The 19,405-nt window shown below is 34.9% G+C and overlaps 1 protein-coding gene across 4 annotated transcripts in view; it reads left to right on the forward strand.

Moving 5' to 3' along the window:
• Positions 1 to 19,405, forward strand: part of AIMP1 (aminoacyl tRNA synthetase complex interacting multifunctional protein 1) — a 32,232-nt gene that overhangs the window by 4,645 nt on the left and 8,182 nt on the right. For all 4 annotated transcript variants that reach the window (XM_024245584.2, XM_024245583.3, XM_024245585.3 and 1 more), the window contains 5 exon segments: positions 3,230 to 3,363; positions 5,784 to 5,897; positions 6,412 to 6,579; positions 10,005 to 10,216; positions 15,170 to 15,338. In XM_024245584.2, coding sequence (XP_024101352.2) covers positions 3,255 to 3,363; positions 5,784 to 5,897; positions 6,412 to 6,579; positions 10,005 to 10,216; positions 15,170 to 15,338 — 772 coding nt within the window. In that variant the 5' untranslated portion in view covers positions 3,230 to 3,254.

Here is a 19,405-nt window from a genome sequence, read left to right on the forward strand (position 1 = left end):
AAATCACAGGGGAGTAATTAGCATAGAGATTAATGAAATGAGTACTGGGTTGAATGGTAAAAGATTTGTTTGAGCTTTAAGCAGTATTGTGGTTAAACTATCGCTGTGCCCTAAGCGTAACATTATTTTTAAAATGTCTTCAACTGTGTTTCCCCCATTTGTCTGAAAGCTTAGTTAGTTCAAAGAACATGTTTATTTTTGTTCTCTACTATAAACCCAGCACATGACACAAAATCAGGGAGTATAAAGTTGGGGTCATGAACTTATTTTAGGAGCCTGGTGGGTAATATAAATGGCAGACAACAGGGAGTAGTAAAGTGTCTGTCTGTCTTACTTAAAGACATTCACATCAGTTATTTCCAACACTGTTAGCCCTGGAAAAGAAAGATATCCCTGAACTTTGTCAGGCTAGTTTGTGATCCCTAGAAAAGATTAGTGATTAAGACCAAACCCTGAAGAACAGCATCATTAATGGGACAGATAAAGAAAAAGGAGCCCTGAAAGGAGGTGACAAGGAAGTAGGAGGTGAAATCAGGTACAAGTAATTTTTTAAATTAAGAAAAGTATAGAAAATTTAGAAAACTTTGCCAAGGTCACACAGCCTAAGTATATATAAGCAAGCCCAAGGGTATATATAACCATGTTCCTCTGCCAGTGCTAGTGATCATTATCTGCATATTACTAGAAAACATTAACATAAACTTATGCATCCAACCTATGTTTTTAAAAAATTTAAATGATAATTAATCAACAAGTATTAGAAAACCTGTTTCCAGAGCTTCTGTTCTAAAGACAGCAAATGGCTTTTAGCACTTGAGAAAAGTTCTGTTAACACACAGACATAACTAGAAGTGAAATATTTTTAGATTTCACAAGATGAGACTTTTTAACATTGGCGTCATGAATAATATTTCCAGATAACCAGTTATCTAGGACTGGAGAAGAAGTAGAGTCTGGGTGCCAGTGCAATGGCTCACACCTGTAATCCCAGCACCTTGGGAAGCCGAGGTGGGCAGATCAGTTGAGGGAGGTCAGGATTTCGAGACTAGCCTGGCCAACATGGTGAAACCCCATCTCTACTAAAAATTCAAAAATTAGTCAGGTGGCAGGCACCTGTAATCCCAGCTATTTGGGAGGCTAAGGCAGGAGAATCGCTTGAACCCAGGAGACGGAGGTTGCAGTGAGCCAAGATCGTGCCACTGCACTCCAGCCTGGGCGAGAAAGCAAGACTCTGTCTCAAAAAAAAAAAAGTTTTATCACTTCTTTTTATCACATTGTTTCCTTTTAGTAGTTGCATATGTGTATTTAGTGTTTAGTTCATTTGTATTTCTGTATTTTGAAACATGACATTCTCTTTCCTAAACTTATGCTTGTTCTTCACTATGTATTATAAAAGTCATATTTTATGTAACTCACTATTCCAATTATATTTTGCAAATAGTTAACAGATTTATCAACTCAGTAAAATTGTATTTTTTTTCTCTTAGGCTAGGATTTATTATCTCTATTTTCCAAATTACTGTTAGTCTTAGAAGATTTTTTAAATGTTTTTGTATGAGTCAGAACGTGAGTTTCTTTTTTTGATTTTTCAGCAACTTGGTGGGTATTTATTTTTGAAGCGACTGTCTAGAACTGTTGGCTTATTTATGAGCATTATTCTATATGGACTATTATTTTAACAGTTTAGAAAAATACAGACCAAAAGAGCACAAAAATTCAAATGAAGATACCACCTTTTAAACTCTGCCATTTTTACCAAAATGAACACAGAATACCATGTCGTTACTTAAACATTTGCAAAGCCAGAATTGTAGAGAAAATATCTTAATAGAAATGGATATATGAAGAAAGTTAAAGTAAAAAAAAAAAAAACTATGCTTTTCTGAATTTTAGTATCCTGAGTTACAGCATTTCTTTAGTTTTTGATGTCTTTTTATTTTAGTCTAACATAAGTAATGATGAAATATACTCAATAGGTGAAATGTAGCTATCACAAACAATAATGAGTATCTGATTAGGCAGAATTGGCAACTTTTACATCTCTAGCAAAGACATATTTGATGAATAATACGAAAATGAATGTGAATTAGAGGTGCATTTTAGAAAAATACATTTAAAAGATATGGCTCAAATCATCTTACTCAAATTTCAAAATTAAGGAAAAAACTAGAAAACTAGTATCTTAGCTGATATGAAACAAGTAGATTTAAGTATAGACTAATGCTCAAAAATGAGCCAACAGATCTAGACAGTCACCTCAAAAATAAATACCAGCCAGTGTACTGTGGCTTTTCAGAATATTTTTTATATAGGATTGGTATTATATAATAATTTGAAATTTTCAAACAATCTGTTATGTGTCTATTATCTAGTTTTTATTCAAAATTTCACCATTGAGTGCTGCTTCATTTATTTAAAGTTAGAATTATTTCAGCAATACTTGTATCATTGTTATACCTTGAATTATAAATTCTTGTTAAACGAGGTAGAAAAGAACAGTTCATAGTATTACTAACAATTAACCCTCTCCATTGTCAATGTGATTATTTTTCTTAGTATGTGGCAGTTTAAACTTTAACATGGTGAATTAATCTCAGAATGTTTGCTTACATACTGTACCTTGATAGTATTTTTTTAAATTTCTCTGAATTTATAATAAAACTAAAATTCTAATTTTTAAAATAAAGACAACGGTATATACTGACATTATATCTGAACAAGCATATGATTAATATTTTCTTAATTGTTGATTTTTTCTTTTAATATTTATCTTTCCTAATTGACGTTTTCTTCTTGAAAATTGTACCTAAGTGAATACACAGTAGAAAGATCCAGTATACAGAAATATAAAAGGAATGAAATCACCAGCTCTTTACTTTGGAACACAGATGTAAAACTCATTAGCATAGTTAAGGTTATTGTTATTCTTATCTCTTAGTGTACCTGAAGCTTTCTTTAAAACCTTTCAACCTTAAATGTGGCTAAATAGCCTGTTTTCTGCATTTAAGAACAAACTGTATTTCCTCTTCTAAGTAGATTCAGAAATTAGTCTACTTAACATTTCTGCTATTTGTTTGGCTTGTTGCTCTCCATAGGAAAAATATTTTTCTAACATATTTATCTATTACAGTAGAAAATATTTTTCCTTTCCCACTGCTTTTTCATAGTGGCCTATAGTATAAATTTATTCCTTTCACAGTGTAATTTATCACTTTTATTTTTCATCTAGGATTTTCTGCCGTCTGTTGGCAAAAATGGCAAATAATGATGCTGTTCTGAAGAGACTGGAGCAGAAGGGTGCAGAGGCAGATCAAATCATTGAATATCTTAAGCAGCAAGTTTCTCTACTTAAAGAGAAAGCAAGTAAGAAAATTTAAAATTTTCTAAGGAGATACTTAAAATGAATTCATACATTGAAAAAAAAAATAATGTTTACCATAGAAGTTATTTAAGTTTTACTTAGAAGTTTCTGTTATATGTAGAAAAATATCAAACCTGAATTTCTACCTTCAGGACTTCAGTTGGCTTTGGTTTTGTTTGTTTAAATGTATTTTATTTTCAGTAGTCAATGTCAGAATAGAAATTTCAAAATCTTTTGCTGTCACTAGTAGAAATAAATGCTTTCCTACATTTTGTAAGCTAATGGCTTACAAAAACCTCTATTTACTCTCCAGAAACTTTATCAATTTTTTTCTAATTTTAACATACCACTGTTTCTTTTTTTATAATGTTTCTCGAGATTTTAAAATTATTTTTCTTAAAATTCTTACTCTTTTTGTTAAAAAGATGAAGAAGAGATTGGACATGGTCATTGCTCGTATGATATAATATATGTTGTAAACCGAATTTTGTCTTCTGTAGGTGGCCATTTCCTAGCCTCTTGATGAGCATTTTAGTTTTGCCAGTTTGAAAATCTTTCTACTTATTCTTCACCTTTATATTATTCTTTGGTAGCCTATACTGGTAGTTTTTAGTCAAATTGCTCCCAATTTAGGATGAATGTTTTATAAAATCTCTGTTAATATCCTGTAAGGAAAATATTTCCTAGAAAAATAACCTACCTATATATAATTTTAAAACATATCTTAATCCTATATATAAAATAGAGAAGAGAAATAAAAAGAAAGGTATAAGTAGTAGTAACAATAATATGTTTCAGTAAGTAATACTTCAGCAGAATTATACCACTAAAGGCAGTGTAAGAGGGTCACATGCCACATGATTCACATACATGGAATCATCAAGAATGCAATAGGTACAATGCCGACTAGTATAGGTATATAGTCAGACTGCCTTTATGTAGGTATCTCAGATACCAGAAGCAGATAGTGATATAGGTGATTTATTCAAAATGATGAGTGATTCATTCGATAGTACTTTGAATAAAACAAGGTACAGTCTACTCTTGATTTATGTGGTACTGGATTCATAGAAAATTTAGGGTATAATAAGCATGCTTAAAAACACTTTGTGTTTATATATAAAGAATAGTTAAAATCTAGGCTCAAATAATTATAATAGGATTTTTACCTATACAAATTTATAATAGGCCACTATAAAGTTCTGCAGGATGTGAAACAGTTCTTCATTTTGCAGGAGTATCCAGCATACTGCAGGACATCTGGCATTCTTGGCCTCTGCCCAATAAATGCCAGTACTAACAATCAAAAATAATCCTACAGATTTTCAAAATCCTACCTACAAAGCAGTACCAGCCCCACTGAGAACCATTATTTTTCTCTTATATTTTTGTTACCCCATTGCACACCTTTAACACATACATTATATTTTGAGCAAATCCTTGAGTTATTTCACTCATTGAATGTTTGATTAGCTTAACTCAGACTTTAGCAATATTCGGCTTCTTTTAAAAGGTAATGACTAAAAAGAAAGACATGAGAATAGTTTTTGCTTGTGTGGTAACGTCTCAGAAATTTTTTAAAAATATGTATAATTTAATATAATGCTTCTCTTTTTTTCAGTATCTGTTATTGACATTTTATTTTTTATTTTTAAAAATTTTTTTGAGACAGGTTCTTGCTCTGTTACCCAGGCTGGAATACAGTGGCACTATCTCAACTCACACTGCAGGCTCAACCTCCAAGGCTCAATCAGTCCTCCCACCTCAGCCTCCTGAGTAGCTGGGAGCACATGAATGTACCACAACCCCCAGCTACTTTTTGTATTTATTGTAGAGATGAGGTTTTGCCATGTTGCCCAGGCTGGTTTCAAACTCCTGGGCTCAAGTGATCCTCTTGCCTCAGCCTTTGAAAGTGCTGGGATTATGGGATTACAGGCATGAGCCACTACACCTGGCCACATATTGACACTTTTGTGCCAGCTTCTTAAGTTATTTGCCATTGCCCTTTATTATAGCCGCAATGCTGAAAAGGTGGTAATTTGATCTTAGTTAGCATCTTAATAGGAGCTAGGAAAATGATTCATAAACAAAGTCTTTCTGTTTTACTCTCATTTCATATATTTTCTCCCTTTCTCTCTCTCTCTTAAATATCATGTTGTTTTAATAAATATTAAATATTAAATAATATTAAATAATTATTTAATTAAATAAATATTTAATTAAATAAATATTATTAAATAAATAATAATTAAATAAATATTAAATAATATTAAATAATAAATATTAAACTGGCCAAACATTTGGTTACACTAGAGCTAGTATTATCCTAGCTGTAGTTATACTGGCTGTCTTCTTTTCAAATAGTATTCATACAAAACCTCTTTTAAAAACACATATTTTAACTGGGTGTTCTTGATCCTAGTTTTGCAGGCAACTTTGAGGGAAGAGAAGAAACTTCGAGTTGAAAATGCTAAACTGAAGAAAGAAATTGAAGAACTGAAACAAGAGCTAATTCAGGCAGAAATTCAAAATGGAGGTAATTAAATATAGAAAATTTGAGTAATCCAGAAGTTAAGAAGTTGGCCAGTCACACTAACAGTGAGGAAAGAAGTAAGAATCTGTATCTAGGCAACTTGGACAACTTCATAACTTCTAAATGACTCAGATTTATCAATAAAATGGGGGCATGAATAGAACCTACTTCTTAGAGTATGAGAATTACATGAGTTAATTTATATAAAGCATTTCGAAAAGTGTTTGGGGCATAGTAAGTTCATAATAAATGTTAGCTGTTGTTCTTATTTGCAGTTTTCTCAGTTTAGTAATTGATTAAATGGGAATCATGCCTTTATTCTTTGATACCTCAATAATGGCTAAAATATGCTTAATTTTTTGGCAGCCATTTTATAGTCTCAGGCAGTGGATATTTCATAGCCATATACAGTGAATTTTTCATTTAAAAAGAGTTCCCATTTGTGGTTCACAATTTCATATTTTTTGTCATGTTTATTGGTTGAATGTGAATGACATTATTTCATTTTCTGTCTCAGTGAAGCAAATACCATTTCCGTCTGGTACTCCACTGCAAACTAAGTCTATGGTTTCTGAAAATATGGTACAGTCTACACCAGTAACAACCGTATCTTCTGGTACCAAAGAACAGATAAAAGGAGGAACAGGAGACGAAAAGAAAGCGAAAGAGAAAATTGAAAAAAAAGGTATTTTTGACCTTCAAGCATATTTAGCTCTTGACTGGATTATCAGAAAATATCAAGTTTTGTTAATGATAATGATAATAGTATCAAAAATAAAGTTCAACTTTCATGAGCTAGGATAAAATTAGGAACAATATGATATTGGAACATACAAGCTGGGTCCTAAATGGTGTGTAAATATTGACCAGATTAACGGGGTAAAAATGTGGCATTTTAGGCAGAGGGACTGGCATAAGTTACAACATAGACAGTAAAGATTAAGTGTAGAAACCCATATGTAGTTTGGTATGGCTGAATTTTGGTATCTATTTATGGTATAGTTTGAGAGAAGTCACAGATAGGAAACTAGCTTAGGACCAGTTGTGAAGATAGGAAAAGAACATTCCACCAGTCAAAGCAGACTGTCTGAACTAAGATTTCAAGAATCCATGAGAACTAAAGTAGATAGAAATGTCACCATCCACTTAGGCAACAACCCTTGAAATTTAGTCATCAACCTTAACCTGTCCCTATTCCTTGTTCTTCATATCTAATTAACCAACAAATTCTATTATTCCTGTCCCCAAAACATGCATAGACCCCAGCTCTGCTCTTTCCTTTCATTAGGTCCTACCTCAGTTCAGGTTTTCAACGATCTTTCATCTGAATTAATATTAAAGCCTCATCTTTTCTAGTTTATTTTTAGCCTTGCTGCTAAAGCTATTTATTCTAATTGTAAATCTGACTTCCTTTCCCCAGATATGTCTAAAAAGGTGCCTTTATAAATAATTATGAATATTTCTCATACTTAAACTTATTTACTTTTTTTTTTTTTTTGGAAAATATAACATGCAGAGGGATTTATGAACTAACCCAAGCCAATTTTGCCTATAAAGCACTTGCCAGTTCCTTTGGCAAACATCAGTAACCTCTGTTAGTTAAAAGTAGGTAGGGGCTGTACAGCCTCTGCTATACAACTTCACCACTAGGTGGTATGATTATAATGAAAGCAAGTCAGACTAACTCTTCTAGTTTATAAAGTATGTTAAGAAGTAGACACAAAACAACTATATAACCTGTTCTTGCAAATTTGGTGGAATCCATATTCTATTCTCTAAGGAGGGTGCACTGTTCTGACTCAGGATTAATCAGTCTTCTAGTTAGAGAAGGCAACAAGGCTTTCCTTTGATGGAAGACGGAGCACGCAGGACCACAAGACCAAATGGAGTTATAAGATTAGAACACTTCTGTACAATGGAACTTTCTGTGATAGTGGAAATACTCTATATCTGCATTATCCAGCATGGTAGTCAATGGCCACATGTGGTTATTAAAGATTTGAAATGTGGGTAGTATGACTAAACTGAATTTCTAATTTAAATAATTTTAAATTTAAATTTAAATAACCTATGTGGCTGGCAGCTACCATATTAGACAGTGCTGGTTATAGAGGGCTGTTCCATAGGTGTTTAGCTGCTAGCTAAGACTGCCAGATTCTGCTCATGCAAGGGCTGTGGTGCCCATAATAATTTTTCTAGACTGCTACATATCTTTTTTTTTTTTTTTTTTGAGACGGAGTCTTGCTCTGTCACCCAGGCTGGAGTACAGTGGCATAATCTCGGCTCACTGAAACCTCCGCCTCCCGGGTTCAAGCAATTCTCTCTGAGCCTCCTGAGTAGCTGGGACTACAGGCACATGCCGCCATGCCTGGCTAATTTTTGTATTTTTAGTAGAGACAGGGTTCACCATATTGGTCAGGCTGGTCTCGAACTCGTGATCTCAGGTGATCCACCTGCCTCAGCCTCCCAAAGTGTGGGGATTATAGGCATGAGCCACCATGCCCAGCTAGACTGCCACATATCTTAATTGAGCATCACTCATTTGTCAGTGAAGGATTTCTGAAATTCCTTATGATAATTAACAAAGATCTTGGTATAGATTTTAATATTTGCAATCATTTCTAGAATGGGGATTCCCGATAAAAGTATTTCAAATGCCTAGGAAGTAGATTAGAGTTTTAAAATATATACAAATATAGATATATTGTTATACTACAGTATTTTTAAAGTAAATGCATATACTTTATCACACAAAAATATTAAGATTTTTGGCATATTCTGGTAATTTTGTTGTACATATTTTTCTGTATAATTTGGATTTTTACCTTTTAAAAAATTTTTGCTAATTTGTTTATGGAAAATGGAATTTTTTTAAAGCTTGCTAATGAGATTAAAAATTGGCCATTATTTTAAGTTAATTCCATCCCCTCTTTGGTAAACTTATTGTTGTATGAATTATGAATACCTTTACACAGAATTCTCCTTTCCTGCTTCATGCAGAATTATTCTTCACTGAGTTTCTATATTTCTTTGTGTATGTCATGTTTATCACATATTCATTATACATATACATGTCTGTCTTCTTTAAAAGAGATTTTGAGTGCCTTGACAACATGGACTGCCCATCTTACTGTTTCCAGTGTCATAGCACTCCGTATGTTGAAAGATTAAATAAATGTATAGTTGAGAAAGAATGCTTCCAAGCTACAACAGCTTATCTCTGTTCTTTGGATTCAAAGATAAATAAGATTTTATTTTGATTTTACTTTTTTGGGGCCAGAAAAGCTAATTGTAAACTTAAAGAATATGAATCCTCTTTGCAGGTTACAATTAACTCAGTAGCTAAAATAATCATGTGTTAATAAGAGTTACATTATCAGCAAATAAATAAAAATATAATTATTAAAACATAATCAGAATAAAATATTCTTATCTGTTTAAATAGTTACTGTGGATAACCCTAAAATCCTAATATATCTTCAGGGAAATCTAAGAAATGGAGAAATTAATTATATACTTATTAGTGTGTATATAAGTGAGGAGGAAAATATTTTATGAGTGAAATTGCATTCTGCTCTAGTTCATTCTGTCATTTGGGTACTGGTTGTGGTGTTCTTTCTAAATAAAGTATTTATCACCTTCCAAAGAGCCATAGTAAAAGTTTTTAGAGGATTCTCTATTGTCCTGTTTCGGGGAAAGGCAAACTTTTTCTACCTAAAGCCTTTGTCACAACTACTCAACTCTGCCCTGGTGCAAAAGTATCCATAGATGATATGTGATATGTAAATGAATGAATATGGTTGTCTTCCAGTAAAATTTTATTTATGAAAGCAGGCAACAGGCTGGATTTTTCCCATGAGCCATAGTTTGCCAACCTCACACAATGTCTTCAAATAGAAATACAACAGAGAAATAGCTAAAATAGGATTCAAGATTTTATGACTTGGATAATTTTTTCTTTGTTAGTATTTAAGTGAAGGTAGGAGATAAACATTCTTTTTTTTTTTTTTTTCCTTTTAAGCTCATCAGTATCGATACCATGGAGTTTTCATAGCGTTTTTTTGTTTGGTTTTATTTCTGATGTTTACCCATTCATAAATAACTTTTTAGGAGAGAAGAAGGAGAAAAAACAGCAATCAATAGCTGAAAGTGCCGACTCTAAGCCAATAGATGTTTCCCGTCTGGATCTTCGAATTGGTTGCATCATAACTGCTAGAAAACACCCTGATGCAGATTCTTTGTATGTAGAAGAAGTAGATGTTGGAGAAATAGCCCCAAGGACAGTTGTCAGTGGCCTGGTGAATCATGTTCCTCTTGAACAGGTAATCTGTACAACTGAAATTCCTGTTGTGTACATACAACATTTTCATTCCCTCCTTGATATCTTTCCATTATAATTTTGTATACCATACAACATGTGCCATTGTTAATTAGTTCGGTCGATTAGTTTGAATGTGGTTAATTCCACAAAAAAAGCATAAAACCACCAAAAACCTGTAAAACATCTGTAAATTAAGATATAATGCATAAGGATGAGAAGAAGAAAAGATGTATTATTTTCTCTATTTTTAAAGTCTTTTTACTTTTGTATTTTGCATTAAAAAACTATTGATACATATATATAAAATATATGTGAAATCTAAGTAACAACAAACTACAAAACATCCCATTTTTAACAAATAAAGGAATACTATTAAAAATTACAAGTTCAATCTCCATGATCCCCTCTCCTCATTTTTCCTCAAGTATGAAAATATTTTTTGGGTTTTAGAGAAATAAAACTTGTTCTCATACTTTTAGATTGGTGCTTTCTGAGTTTATTTTACATGATTTAAAAGCAAGGAATGATAAAATTCCATGATGAAGCAGTGATAAAAATAATGATTATGATGACTCTTGTGTTAGAAGTACTTAATAGATAAATTTTTTTCACATGCTATTTCTTACTATATACAACTGTCAGTTAAGTAGTATCACCCTCATTTGCAGATGACGTTTAGGAAAGTTAACCAACTTATGCTATATATATACAGAGATACATATATACATATATAAAAGTTGGTTCACTTTTTTATATATCTATAGATATAGATATATACTCATTATACATCTGTCTGTATATATATATATTTACTCATTCATCTCACTCTAAGGCTGATGATCTTTAATCCCTATACTGTTCAGCTTTACTGTTTACCATTCAAGGTGGAGTTAGTCATGAAACTTCTAACTACAGGTGCTGTGTAGTTTTTAGAGCCATGCATATGACCAAGGTCATAAATTACAAACTGCTGGGCCAAGGAAAGAATGCAATCCCAAAAAGTTTCAGTTTATCTTTCATAGTATTTCATAAAATACTTACACATGGAATTTTACATGAAAATCCTGATGTCTTGTTTCTTAAAAATTCAGAACTAAGCCCCACCCCCACCCTTCCCAACCCCCTGCTATTTTCTTAAGGCAGAAATTGGTTAACACTTAGTAATGGATAGCCCCTTTAGGTGGAAGTTAGACTCTTTAACACAGTTTCAACCATTCCATAGTTGAGGTGGAAGGTCAGTTGCGATTATTTGGTATTTATCTTTACTTTCTGCTAGTGTTATACTTACAGAAGGTTAAGAAGAGACTCGAGTATCTTTTTTTACCATGTCTCAAAAAAACAAGAGTGTTACTTGTTTTTTCTGTCTAGGATTCCTTACTCATTTCCTTTACTTGTTTGGTAGACAGTTGTATCATAATTGCATCAAAATTGCACTTTTGATCCCTAGCCTGGGCTTTTGTTTTGGCTCTCTAATTTCGGCATTGCTGGAACACAGTACGAGTAATGGATCAATATTGACCTATCCTCAAGAATACAAGGAAGTGATTTCTTCTACTACCTACTTAACAAGCTCATTTCTTTTAGGTCTCCAATGATTAATTATCTGAGCCAGTGAAGTTTGGGTTTTAAGTGTTTCATAAAAGAAATTGATAGGAGGTTAGAGTATCTCCACTTTTCCTTTCTTCTGGTGAGTTTAGCACCAGGGACTGTGCTTTGTGTAGCTTCAGAAAACAAACCATGGTTACAGTTTATATAATATTATTCCCTATTTAAAATTTAATTCTTTCTATAGTGAAATTAGAGCTGGGTATTTGTAATATGTGAAAAGAATTGATGGTATATTTTATGAAGGATAACCTTGCATGATAACCGTTTTAAAAGCAAATTGATACTCCATGATGATACCCTTCAGAGCAGTGGTTTCTAACTGTTGCTCTTTTTTTCTTATAAGCTTTCAAACCTCCTTCTCAACGAAAGTTTACTTTCTTCCTTTTTCTTTACTTTTGGATACCATATTTACTTTCTTGAAGACATATGGTTTTTAAAAAATTTAGTAACAGTGGAAAGAATCAAAGACAGTAACAGTTTTAAATGTCCTCTTTCTAGATGTCTTCTATGGTGGTTTGAATCATCTACCTATTTCCTCTGTCCCATGGTGCTTCAGAGATATTGCAAAGAATATGGACTTCAACATTACGATAGTTCTGCCTTTGTTTATTGCTACTCTGCTGCTTCTTGGTTTTGTGAACTTGAACAAATCCCTGTGTTCATTCAATTATATTTATAGCTGCAAGTATTTATTAAGCACCTAAGTAAAGGATACAGCAACAAATTAAAATACAGAGATAGATAAATTTCTTTTTTTTTTTTGGAGACAGAGTCTCACTCTGTCGCCCAGGCTGGAGTGCAGTGGGGCAATCTTGGCTCACTGCAACCACTGCCTGCCTCCCGGATTCAAGCAATTCTCCTGCCTCAGCCTGCCGTGTAGCCAGGATTACAGACACCACCACCAAGCCCAGCTAATTTTTTGTATTTTTATTGGAGACAGGGTTTCACTATGTGGGCCAGGCTGGTCTCAAACTCCTGACCTCAGATGATCCGCCTGCCTTGGCCTCCCAAAATGCTGATATTACAGGTGTGAGCCACCACAGACAAGCAACAAACAAATTTTTAAAAATAGCCCTGCCTTTATGAAGCTCACATTTGTATAAGGGAGTCAGAAATATTACCGAGGCGTAAGTAAATATTTAGTATGTTAAATAGTGATAAGTGCCAAGAGAAAAATAGGGAAAGAATCTAGTAAGTATTAAAGCCAGGATGATATTGACATTTTATATAAAGTGCCCAAGGAAGACCTCATAAAGAAAGTGACATTTGAGTAAAGGTCTAAGAAAATGAAAGCAAGTCATGTGTTTATCTGGCTGAAGAGCACTTCAGGCAGTCCTGGGAGAGATGGATGCCTGGGATGTTCAAGGAACAGCAGGAGGCCAATATGAATAGAGCAGGGTTAATAACTGAGAAAGTCATGGGAGATGAAATCAGAGATAAGGGTGCCAAATGTCTTATAGATCATTGTAAAGAGTTTGGCATTTTTTCTGAGTAAGATGAAAGCCATTGTAGGATTTTAGAGCAAAAGAATAACATTGGTCAGCCTGACATTTTAATAGGATCATTCTGGCTGCTCTGTTGATGGGAGGAAGATGGAATTAAGGAGATCAGTTAATTTTCTCTTATCTAGGAAAAAAGAAATAGACTTGGCATATGCATGTGCTTTTTTTACTTTTTAATATTTATATTATATAGGACCAGGACTGATTCATAACTCCTTATGAAGTTAGGAGCCCTGGAGAAAAGAACCAACTGATCTTGAGCCAGCTTAAATTGGAAAAACTCCTCATTTGGGCTTCATCTTTTCTGTTCTTATAAGTTGTAGACTATTTTTTCTCTTCCAGCAGCCATCATTCACAACCATAAGCAAAGCTATTTTTATAAACATCTGTATCTAACCCATCAAGATACAACCTAAAATAAAGTTAAGAAAAAAAAGATAGTACTAGTAAACATTCTATAAAGTAGAGACACTTAGAACTCAAAATTACATACTCTATTTTGTAGATTGTACATTTTTCTAGGGAAAAGGTTCATAGCTATCATCAGATCCTTAAAGGATTGCATCTAACTAATCCTGTTGCTACTCTTAAACATTTTTGCTGTAACTTTTAAGTTCTCATATATGTGACATTGTCAAGTTATTTGAAGCATTTGAAGAGAAATATTATTGATGAAGACCCCCTAATTCATTTCGAATTTGACTCTTAGGCTCATTTTTTTAAATCATAGTATTTCAGAGTAAATTTGCATGTAACATTTATTTATAAAACCATCTTTTATCTAGAATGCATCTTTTTTTCTCCTTTGAGCAATAGTCCTCTTGTATGATTCATTTTAAACCTGTTGAAAGAATTTAAATAACTATATTTCTTACTTTTGCTAGTTGGAGAAAAAAATTAAGACACTTCAAATATGAAGATTAAATAAATTTCTATTTGCTTCCATAAAAAATTTGTAGAAATAGCCCTACATGTTAGTTGCATGATGCATGATGCTGGAATTGTTAAATGATCTTTTTTTTTTTTTTTTTTTTTGAGACAGGGTCTCACTCTTGCCCAAGCTGGAGTTCAGTGGCATAATCAAGGCTTATTGCAGCCTCCAGGCTCAAGTGATCCTTCCACCTCAGCCTCCCAAGTAGCTGGGACTATAGCCGCGTGCCATTATGCCCAGCGAATTTTTGTATTTTTTGTAGAGACTGGGTTTTGCCATTTTGCCCAGGCTGGTCTCAAAAAAAAAAAAAAACACTGGGCTCAAGCAGTCTGCCTGCCTCAGCTTCCCAAGGAGCCAAGGAGCTGGGATTATAGGCGTGAGCCACCACGCCCAGCCAATTTTTTTTAAATTAAAAAATAAATCTAGCATAGCTCTGGAAATGATCCAATGTGTAGGGAAGAAAATGCACATGTGTAAATGTGTCCATTTATTTTAATTCTAATGCTAGGCTAAATGCTTTATATGCATTTAATCCTTATGACAACTCTTCAATATTATTTCTCCCATTTTTTGAGGAAACAGGAATGTCAACTTTATGCATTCTCATTGCTAGTACATGGCAGCTGAAATTCAAAACCAAATCTGTTTCACTCATTTGTTTATTCATTCAGTAAATTTTTGACTGAAATTCCTCTGCTCTTCCAACCATAATGCGTTATCAATTTGGAGGAATTTTTTTCATGTTTATGCATAGCTTCGTAACAATAAGAGACTTTGGGCACACAAAGACAAACGCACATCCACAAAAGTAGGACATTTGATACTTAACATATTAGGTGTAGCTTAATGTAGTCTGGATATGATTAGGCTTAATCTGTGTACATCTTTACTTACCAGTTTATATTTCACACAGATGCAAAATCGGATGGTGATTTTACTTTGTAACCTGAAACCTGCAAAGATGAGGGGAGTATTATCTCAAGCAATGGTCATGTGTGCTAGTTCACCAGAGAAAATTGAAATCTTGGCTCCTCCAAATGGGTCTGTTCCTGGAGACAGAATTACTTTTGATGCTTTCCCAGGTAGGTATTTATTAGTAATTACTTAATAGTTTTGGAATCAGTTCTCAGAGTGATGTTTGTAATGCTTAAAAGTTAAAATCTGTCCTGTGTAAGAATCATGAGTCTTACATTAATGACCATTATTAACTATTATTGAGTTTTTCAAGATTGGCTCAAGATGACACATTGAGTAAACCTTGTAATCATTCTCCTCCCCATGAACGTACATGTTGTATAAAACACCTGATGTGGTTTAACTATGTCCCCACCAAAATCTCATCTTGAATTGTAGCTCCCATAATCCCCACATGTCACGGGAGGGACCCAGTGGGAGGTAACTGAATCCTGGGGGCAGGTTTTACCTGTGCTGTTCTCATGATAGTGAATAAGTCTCATGAGATCTCATGGTTTCATAAAAGGGCAGTTCCCCTACACATGCTCTCTTGTCTGCTACTATATAAGACATGCCTTTGCTCCTCCTTTGTCTTCTGCCATGATTGTGAGGCCTCTGCAGCCATGTGGAACTGTGGGTCAATTAAACCTCTTTCTTTTATAAATTACCCAGCCTTGAGTATATCTTTATTAGCAGCGTGAGAATAGACTAATACAGTAAATTGATACTGGGTAGTGGGACGCTGCTGTAAAGATATCCGAAAGTGTGGAAGCGACTTTGGAACTGGGTAACAGGCAGAGATTGGAACAGTTTGGAGGGTTCAGAAAAAGATAGGAAAATGTGGAACAGTTTGGGACTTCCTGGATACTTTCAGGGCTCGGGAGATAGGAAAATGTGGGAAAGTTTAGAACTTTCTAGAGACTTGTTGAATGGCTTTGACCAAAATGCTGATAGTGATATGGACAATACAGTCTAGGCTGAGGTGATCTCAGATAGAGATGAGGAGCTTGTTGGGAACTGGAGCAAAAGTGACTTTTGCTATCCTTTAGCAAAGAGACTGGTGGCATTTTGCCCTTTCCCTAGAGATCTATGGAACTTTGGACTTGAGAAAGATGAGTTAGGGTATCTGGCAGAAGAAATTTCTAAGCAGCAAAGCATTTAAGAGGTGACTTGGGTGCTCTTAAGCATTCAGTTGTATTCATTCACAAAGACATGGTTTGGAATTGGAACATGTTTAAAAGGGAAGCAGAGCATAAAAGTTTGAAAAATGTTCAGACTGAAGATGCAGTAGAAAAGAAAAACCCATTTCTGCCAGCTGCAGAAATTTGCATAAGCAATGAAGAGCCAAATGTTAATTGCCAAGACAATGGGGAAAATGTCTCCAGGGCATTTCAAAGACTTCACAGCAGCCCCTCCTATCACAGGACCTGAGGCCTAGGAAGAAAAAATGGTTTCCTGGGCTGGGCCCAGGGCCCCCATGCTGTGTGCAGCTTAGGGACTTGGTGCCCCGCTTCCCAGCTGCTGCAGCCATAGCTAAAAAGGGCTAAGGTACAGCTCAGGCCCTTGCTTCAGAGAGTGCAAGCCCTAAGCCTTGGCAGCTTCCACATGGTGTTGAGCCTGCAGAGGCACAGAAATCAAGAATTGAGGTTTGGGAACCTCTGCCTAGATTTCAGAAGATGTATGGAAGCCCCTGGATGTCCTGGCAGAAATTTGCTGCAGGGGCAGGGCCGTCATGAACCTCTACTAAGACAGTGCAGAAAGGAACTGTGAGATGGGACCCCCCACACACAGAATCCCCACTGGGGCACTGCCTAGTGGAGCTGTGAGAAGAGGGCCACTGTCCTCCAGACCCTAGAATCATAGATCCACTGACAGCTTCTGCAGTGTGCCTGGAAAAGCCACAGACATTCAACTCCAGCCTGTGAAAGCAGCTGGGATGGTGGCTGTGCCCTACAAAGCCACAGGGGTAGAGCTGCCCAAGGCTGTGGGAGCCCACCTGTTGCATCAGCATGACCTGCGTGTGAGACATGGAGTCAAAGGAGATCATTTTGGAACTTTGAGGTTTAATGACTACCCTGTTGGATTCCAGACTTGCATGGGGCCTATAGGCCCTTTGTTATGGTCCAATTTCTCCCATTTGGAATGGTGTATTTACCCAATGCCTGTACCCCCAATGTATTCTGGAAGTAACTAACTTGCTTTTGATTTTATGGCTCACAGGCAGAAGGGACTTGTCTTGTCTCAGATGAGATGCTGGACTGTGGACTTTTGAGTTAATACTGAAATGAGTTAAGACTTTGGGGAACTGTTGGGAAGGCATGATTGGTTTTGAAATGTGAGGACATGAGATTTGGGAGGGGCCAGGGGCAGAATGATATGGTTTGGCTGTGTCCCCACCCAAATCGCATCTTGAATTATAGCTCCCACAATTTTCACTTGTTGTGGGAGGGACCTGGTAGGAGGTAATTGAATCCTGGGGGAGGGTTTTTCCTGTGCTGTTCTCATGATAGTGAATAAGTCTCATGAGAGCTGATGGTTTTATAAAAGGGCAGTTCCCCTACACATGCTCTCTTGCCTGCTGCCATGTAACACATGCTCCTCTTTAACCTTCTGCCATGATTGTGAGGCCTCCACCGCCACGTGGAACTGTGAGTCAATTAAACCTCTTTCCTTTAGAAATTACCCAACCTTGGATATATCTTTATTAGCAGCATGAGAACAGACTAACACAACACCACAGAGAGATTTTGTCCTAACTAAAGCAGTAATATTAATACCAGCATAGCAGAAAAGTATGACATGGATAGAGAACAGATTAATGTGCTGCAAAATCACTTATGCTGTAGATTGTCTCATGCTGCAGCACAGAAAGACAGAGATGAAAAGTTTAGATTTATAATTATAAATTCCATCTAATAATATACTTGCATGTGTTTTTACTCAACTTCAGGATACAGAGAAAATATCTAAGTTAAAATGTAATGATTTAATAATCTAAAAGGAAGTTTCATTTTGTATTGCCTGTTTTCTCTAATAAAAATAACTCCTGAGACAGATGAAGCTTCATAATGTGTGAGAAAGTTTCTTCAAATAGGTCTTTGAAGCAGAAGAGAAAAGATTCTTGGCAGATATAGAATAAGTATTTATCTCATATGAGAGGAAGGACCTGATAAAAAGAAAAACAGAAATTAAGACTGCATTTAAAGGAGATTTATTTGACTAGAGCAATTGGGAAAGGCAGATATAAATGAAGATAACAGAATTAGGTTCAAAAGTCAGAACAATTTGGAGACATATTTGTAGAAATGACTGAGGATTTGTGTGTGTGTGTGAGCGAATTATTTTGTAATGGTGCAATAAAATTAAACTAAGGTTTTTTGGGGTTTTTTTTTTCAACTTGTATTTTAGGCTCAAGGGATACAGATTTCTTATATTGGCAAATTGTATGTCCTTGAAGTTTAGTATAGGAATGATCCCATCACCCAGGTAGTGAGCATAGTACCTAATAGGTAGTTTTTCAACCCTCACCTCACTCCCGACCTCCCTCCTAGTAGTACTCAGTGCGTTTTGTTTCCATCTTCATGTCTGTGTATACGCAGTGTTTAGGTTTAGCTCTCACTTATAAGTGAAGACATACTGTATTTGATTTCCTGTTCCTGTGTTGGGTTGCTTAGGATAATGGCTTCCAGCTGCATCCATTTTGCTGCAAAGGATATAATTTTCTTTTTTTAAGGCTGCATGGTACTCCATAGTACATGTCTACCACATTTTTTTTAATCCAATCCGCTGTTGATGGACACTAGAGTTGATTCCATGTCTTTGCTATTGTGAATAGTGCTGCAGTGAACTTACAAGTGTATTTGTCTTTTTGGTAGAATATTCTATTTTTCTTTGAGTATATACCCAGTAATGGGATTGCTAGGTCAAATGGTAGTTCTGTTTTAAGTTCTTTGAGAAACTCCAAACTGCTTTTCACAGTGGCTGAACTAATTTGCATTCCTTTTTCTCTTCCACCTCACCAACATCTGTTATTTTTTTTTTGTCTTAATAATAGCCATTGTGACTGGTATGAGATGGTATCTCATTGTGGTTTTGATTTGCACTTCTGTGATGTTGAGCGTTTTTGATATTTGTTGGCGACATATATGTCTTCTGTTGAGAAGTGTCTGTTCATGTTCTTTGTCCATGTTTTAAT

This window comes from Pongo abelii, chromosome 3, assembly GCF_028885655.2.
Source record: "Pongo abelii isolate AG06213 chromosome 3, NHGRI_mPonAbe1-v2.0_pri, whole genome shotgun sequence".
NCBI lineage: Eukaryota > Metazoa > Chordata > Mammalia > Primates > Hominidae > Pongo > Pongo abelii.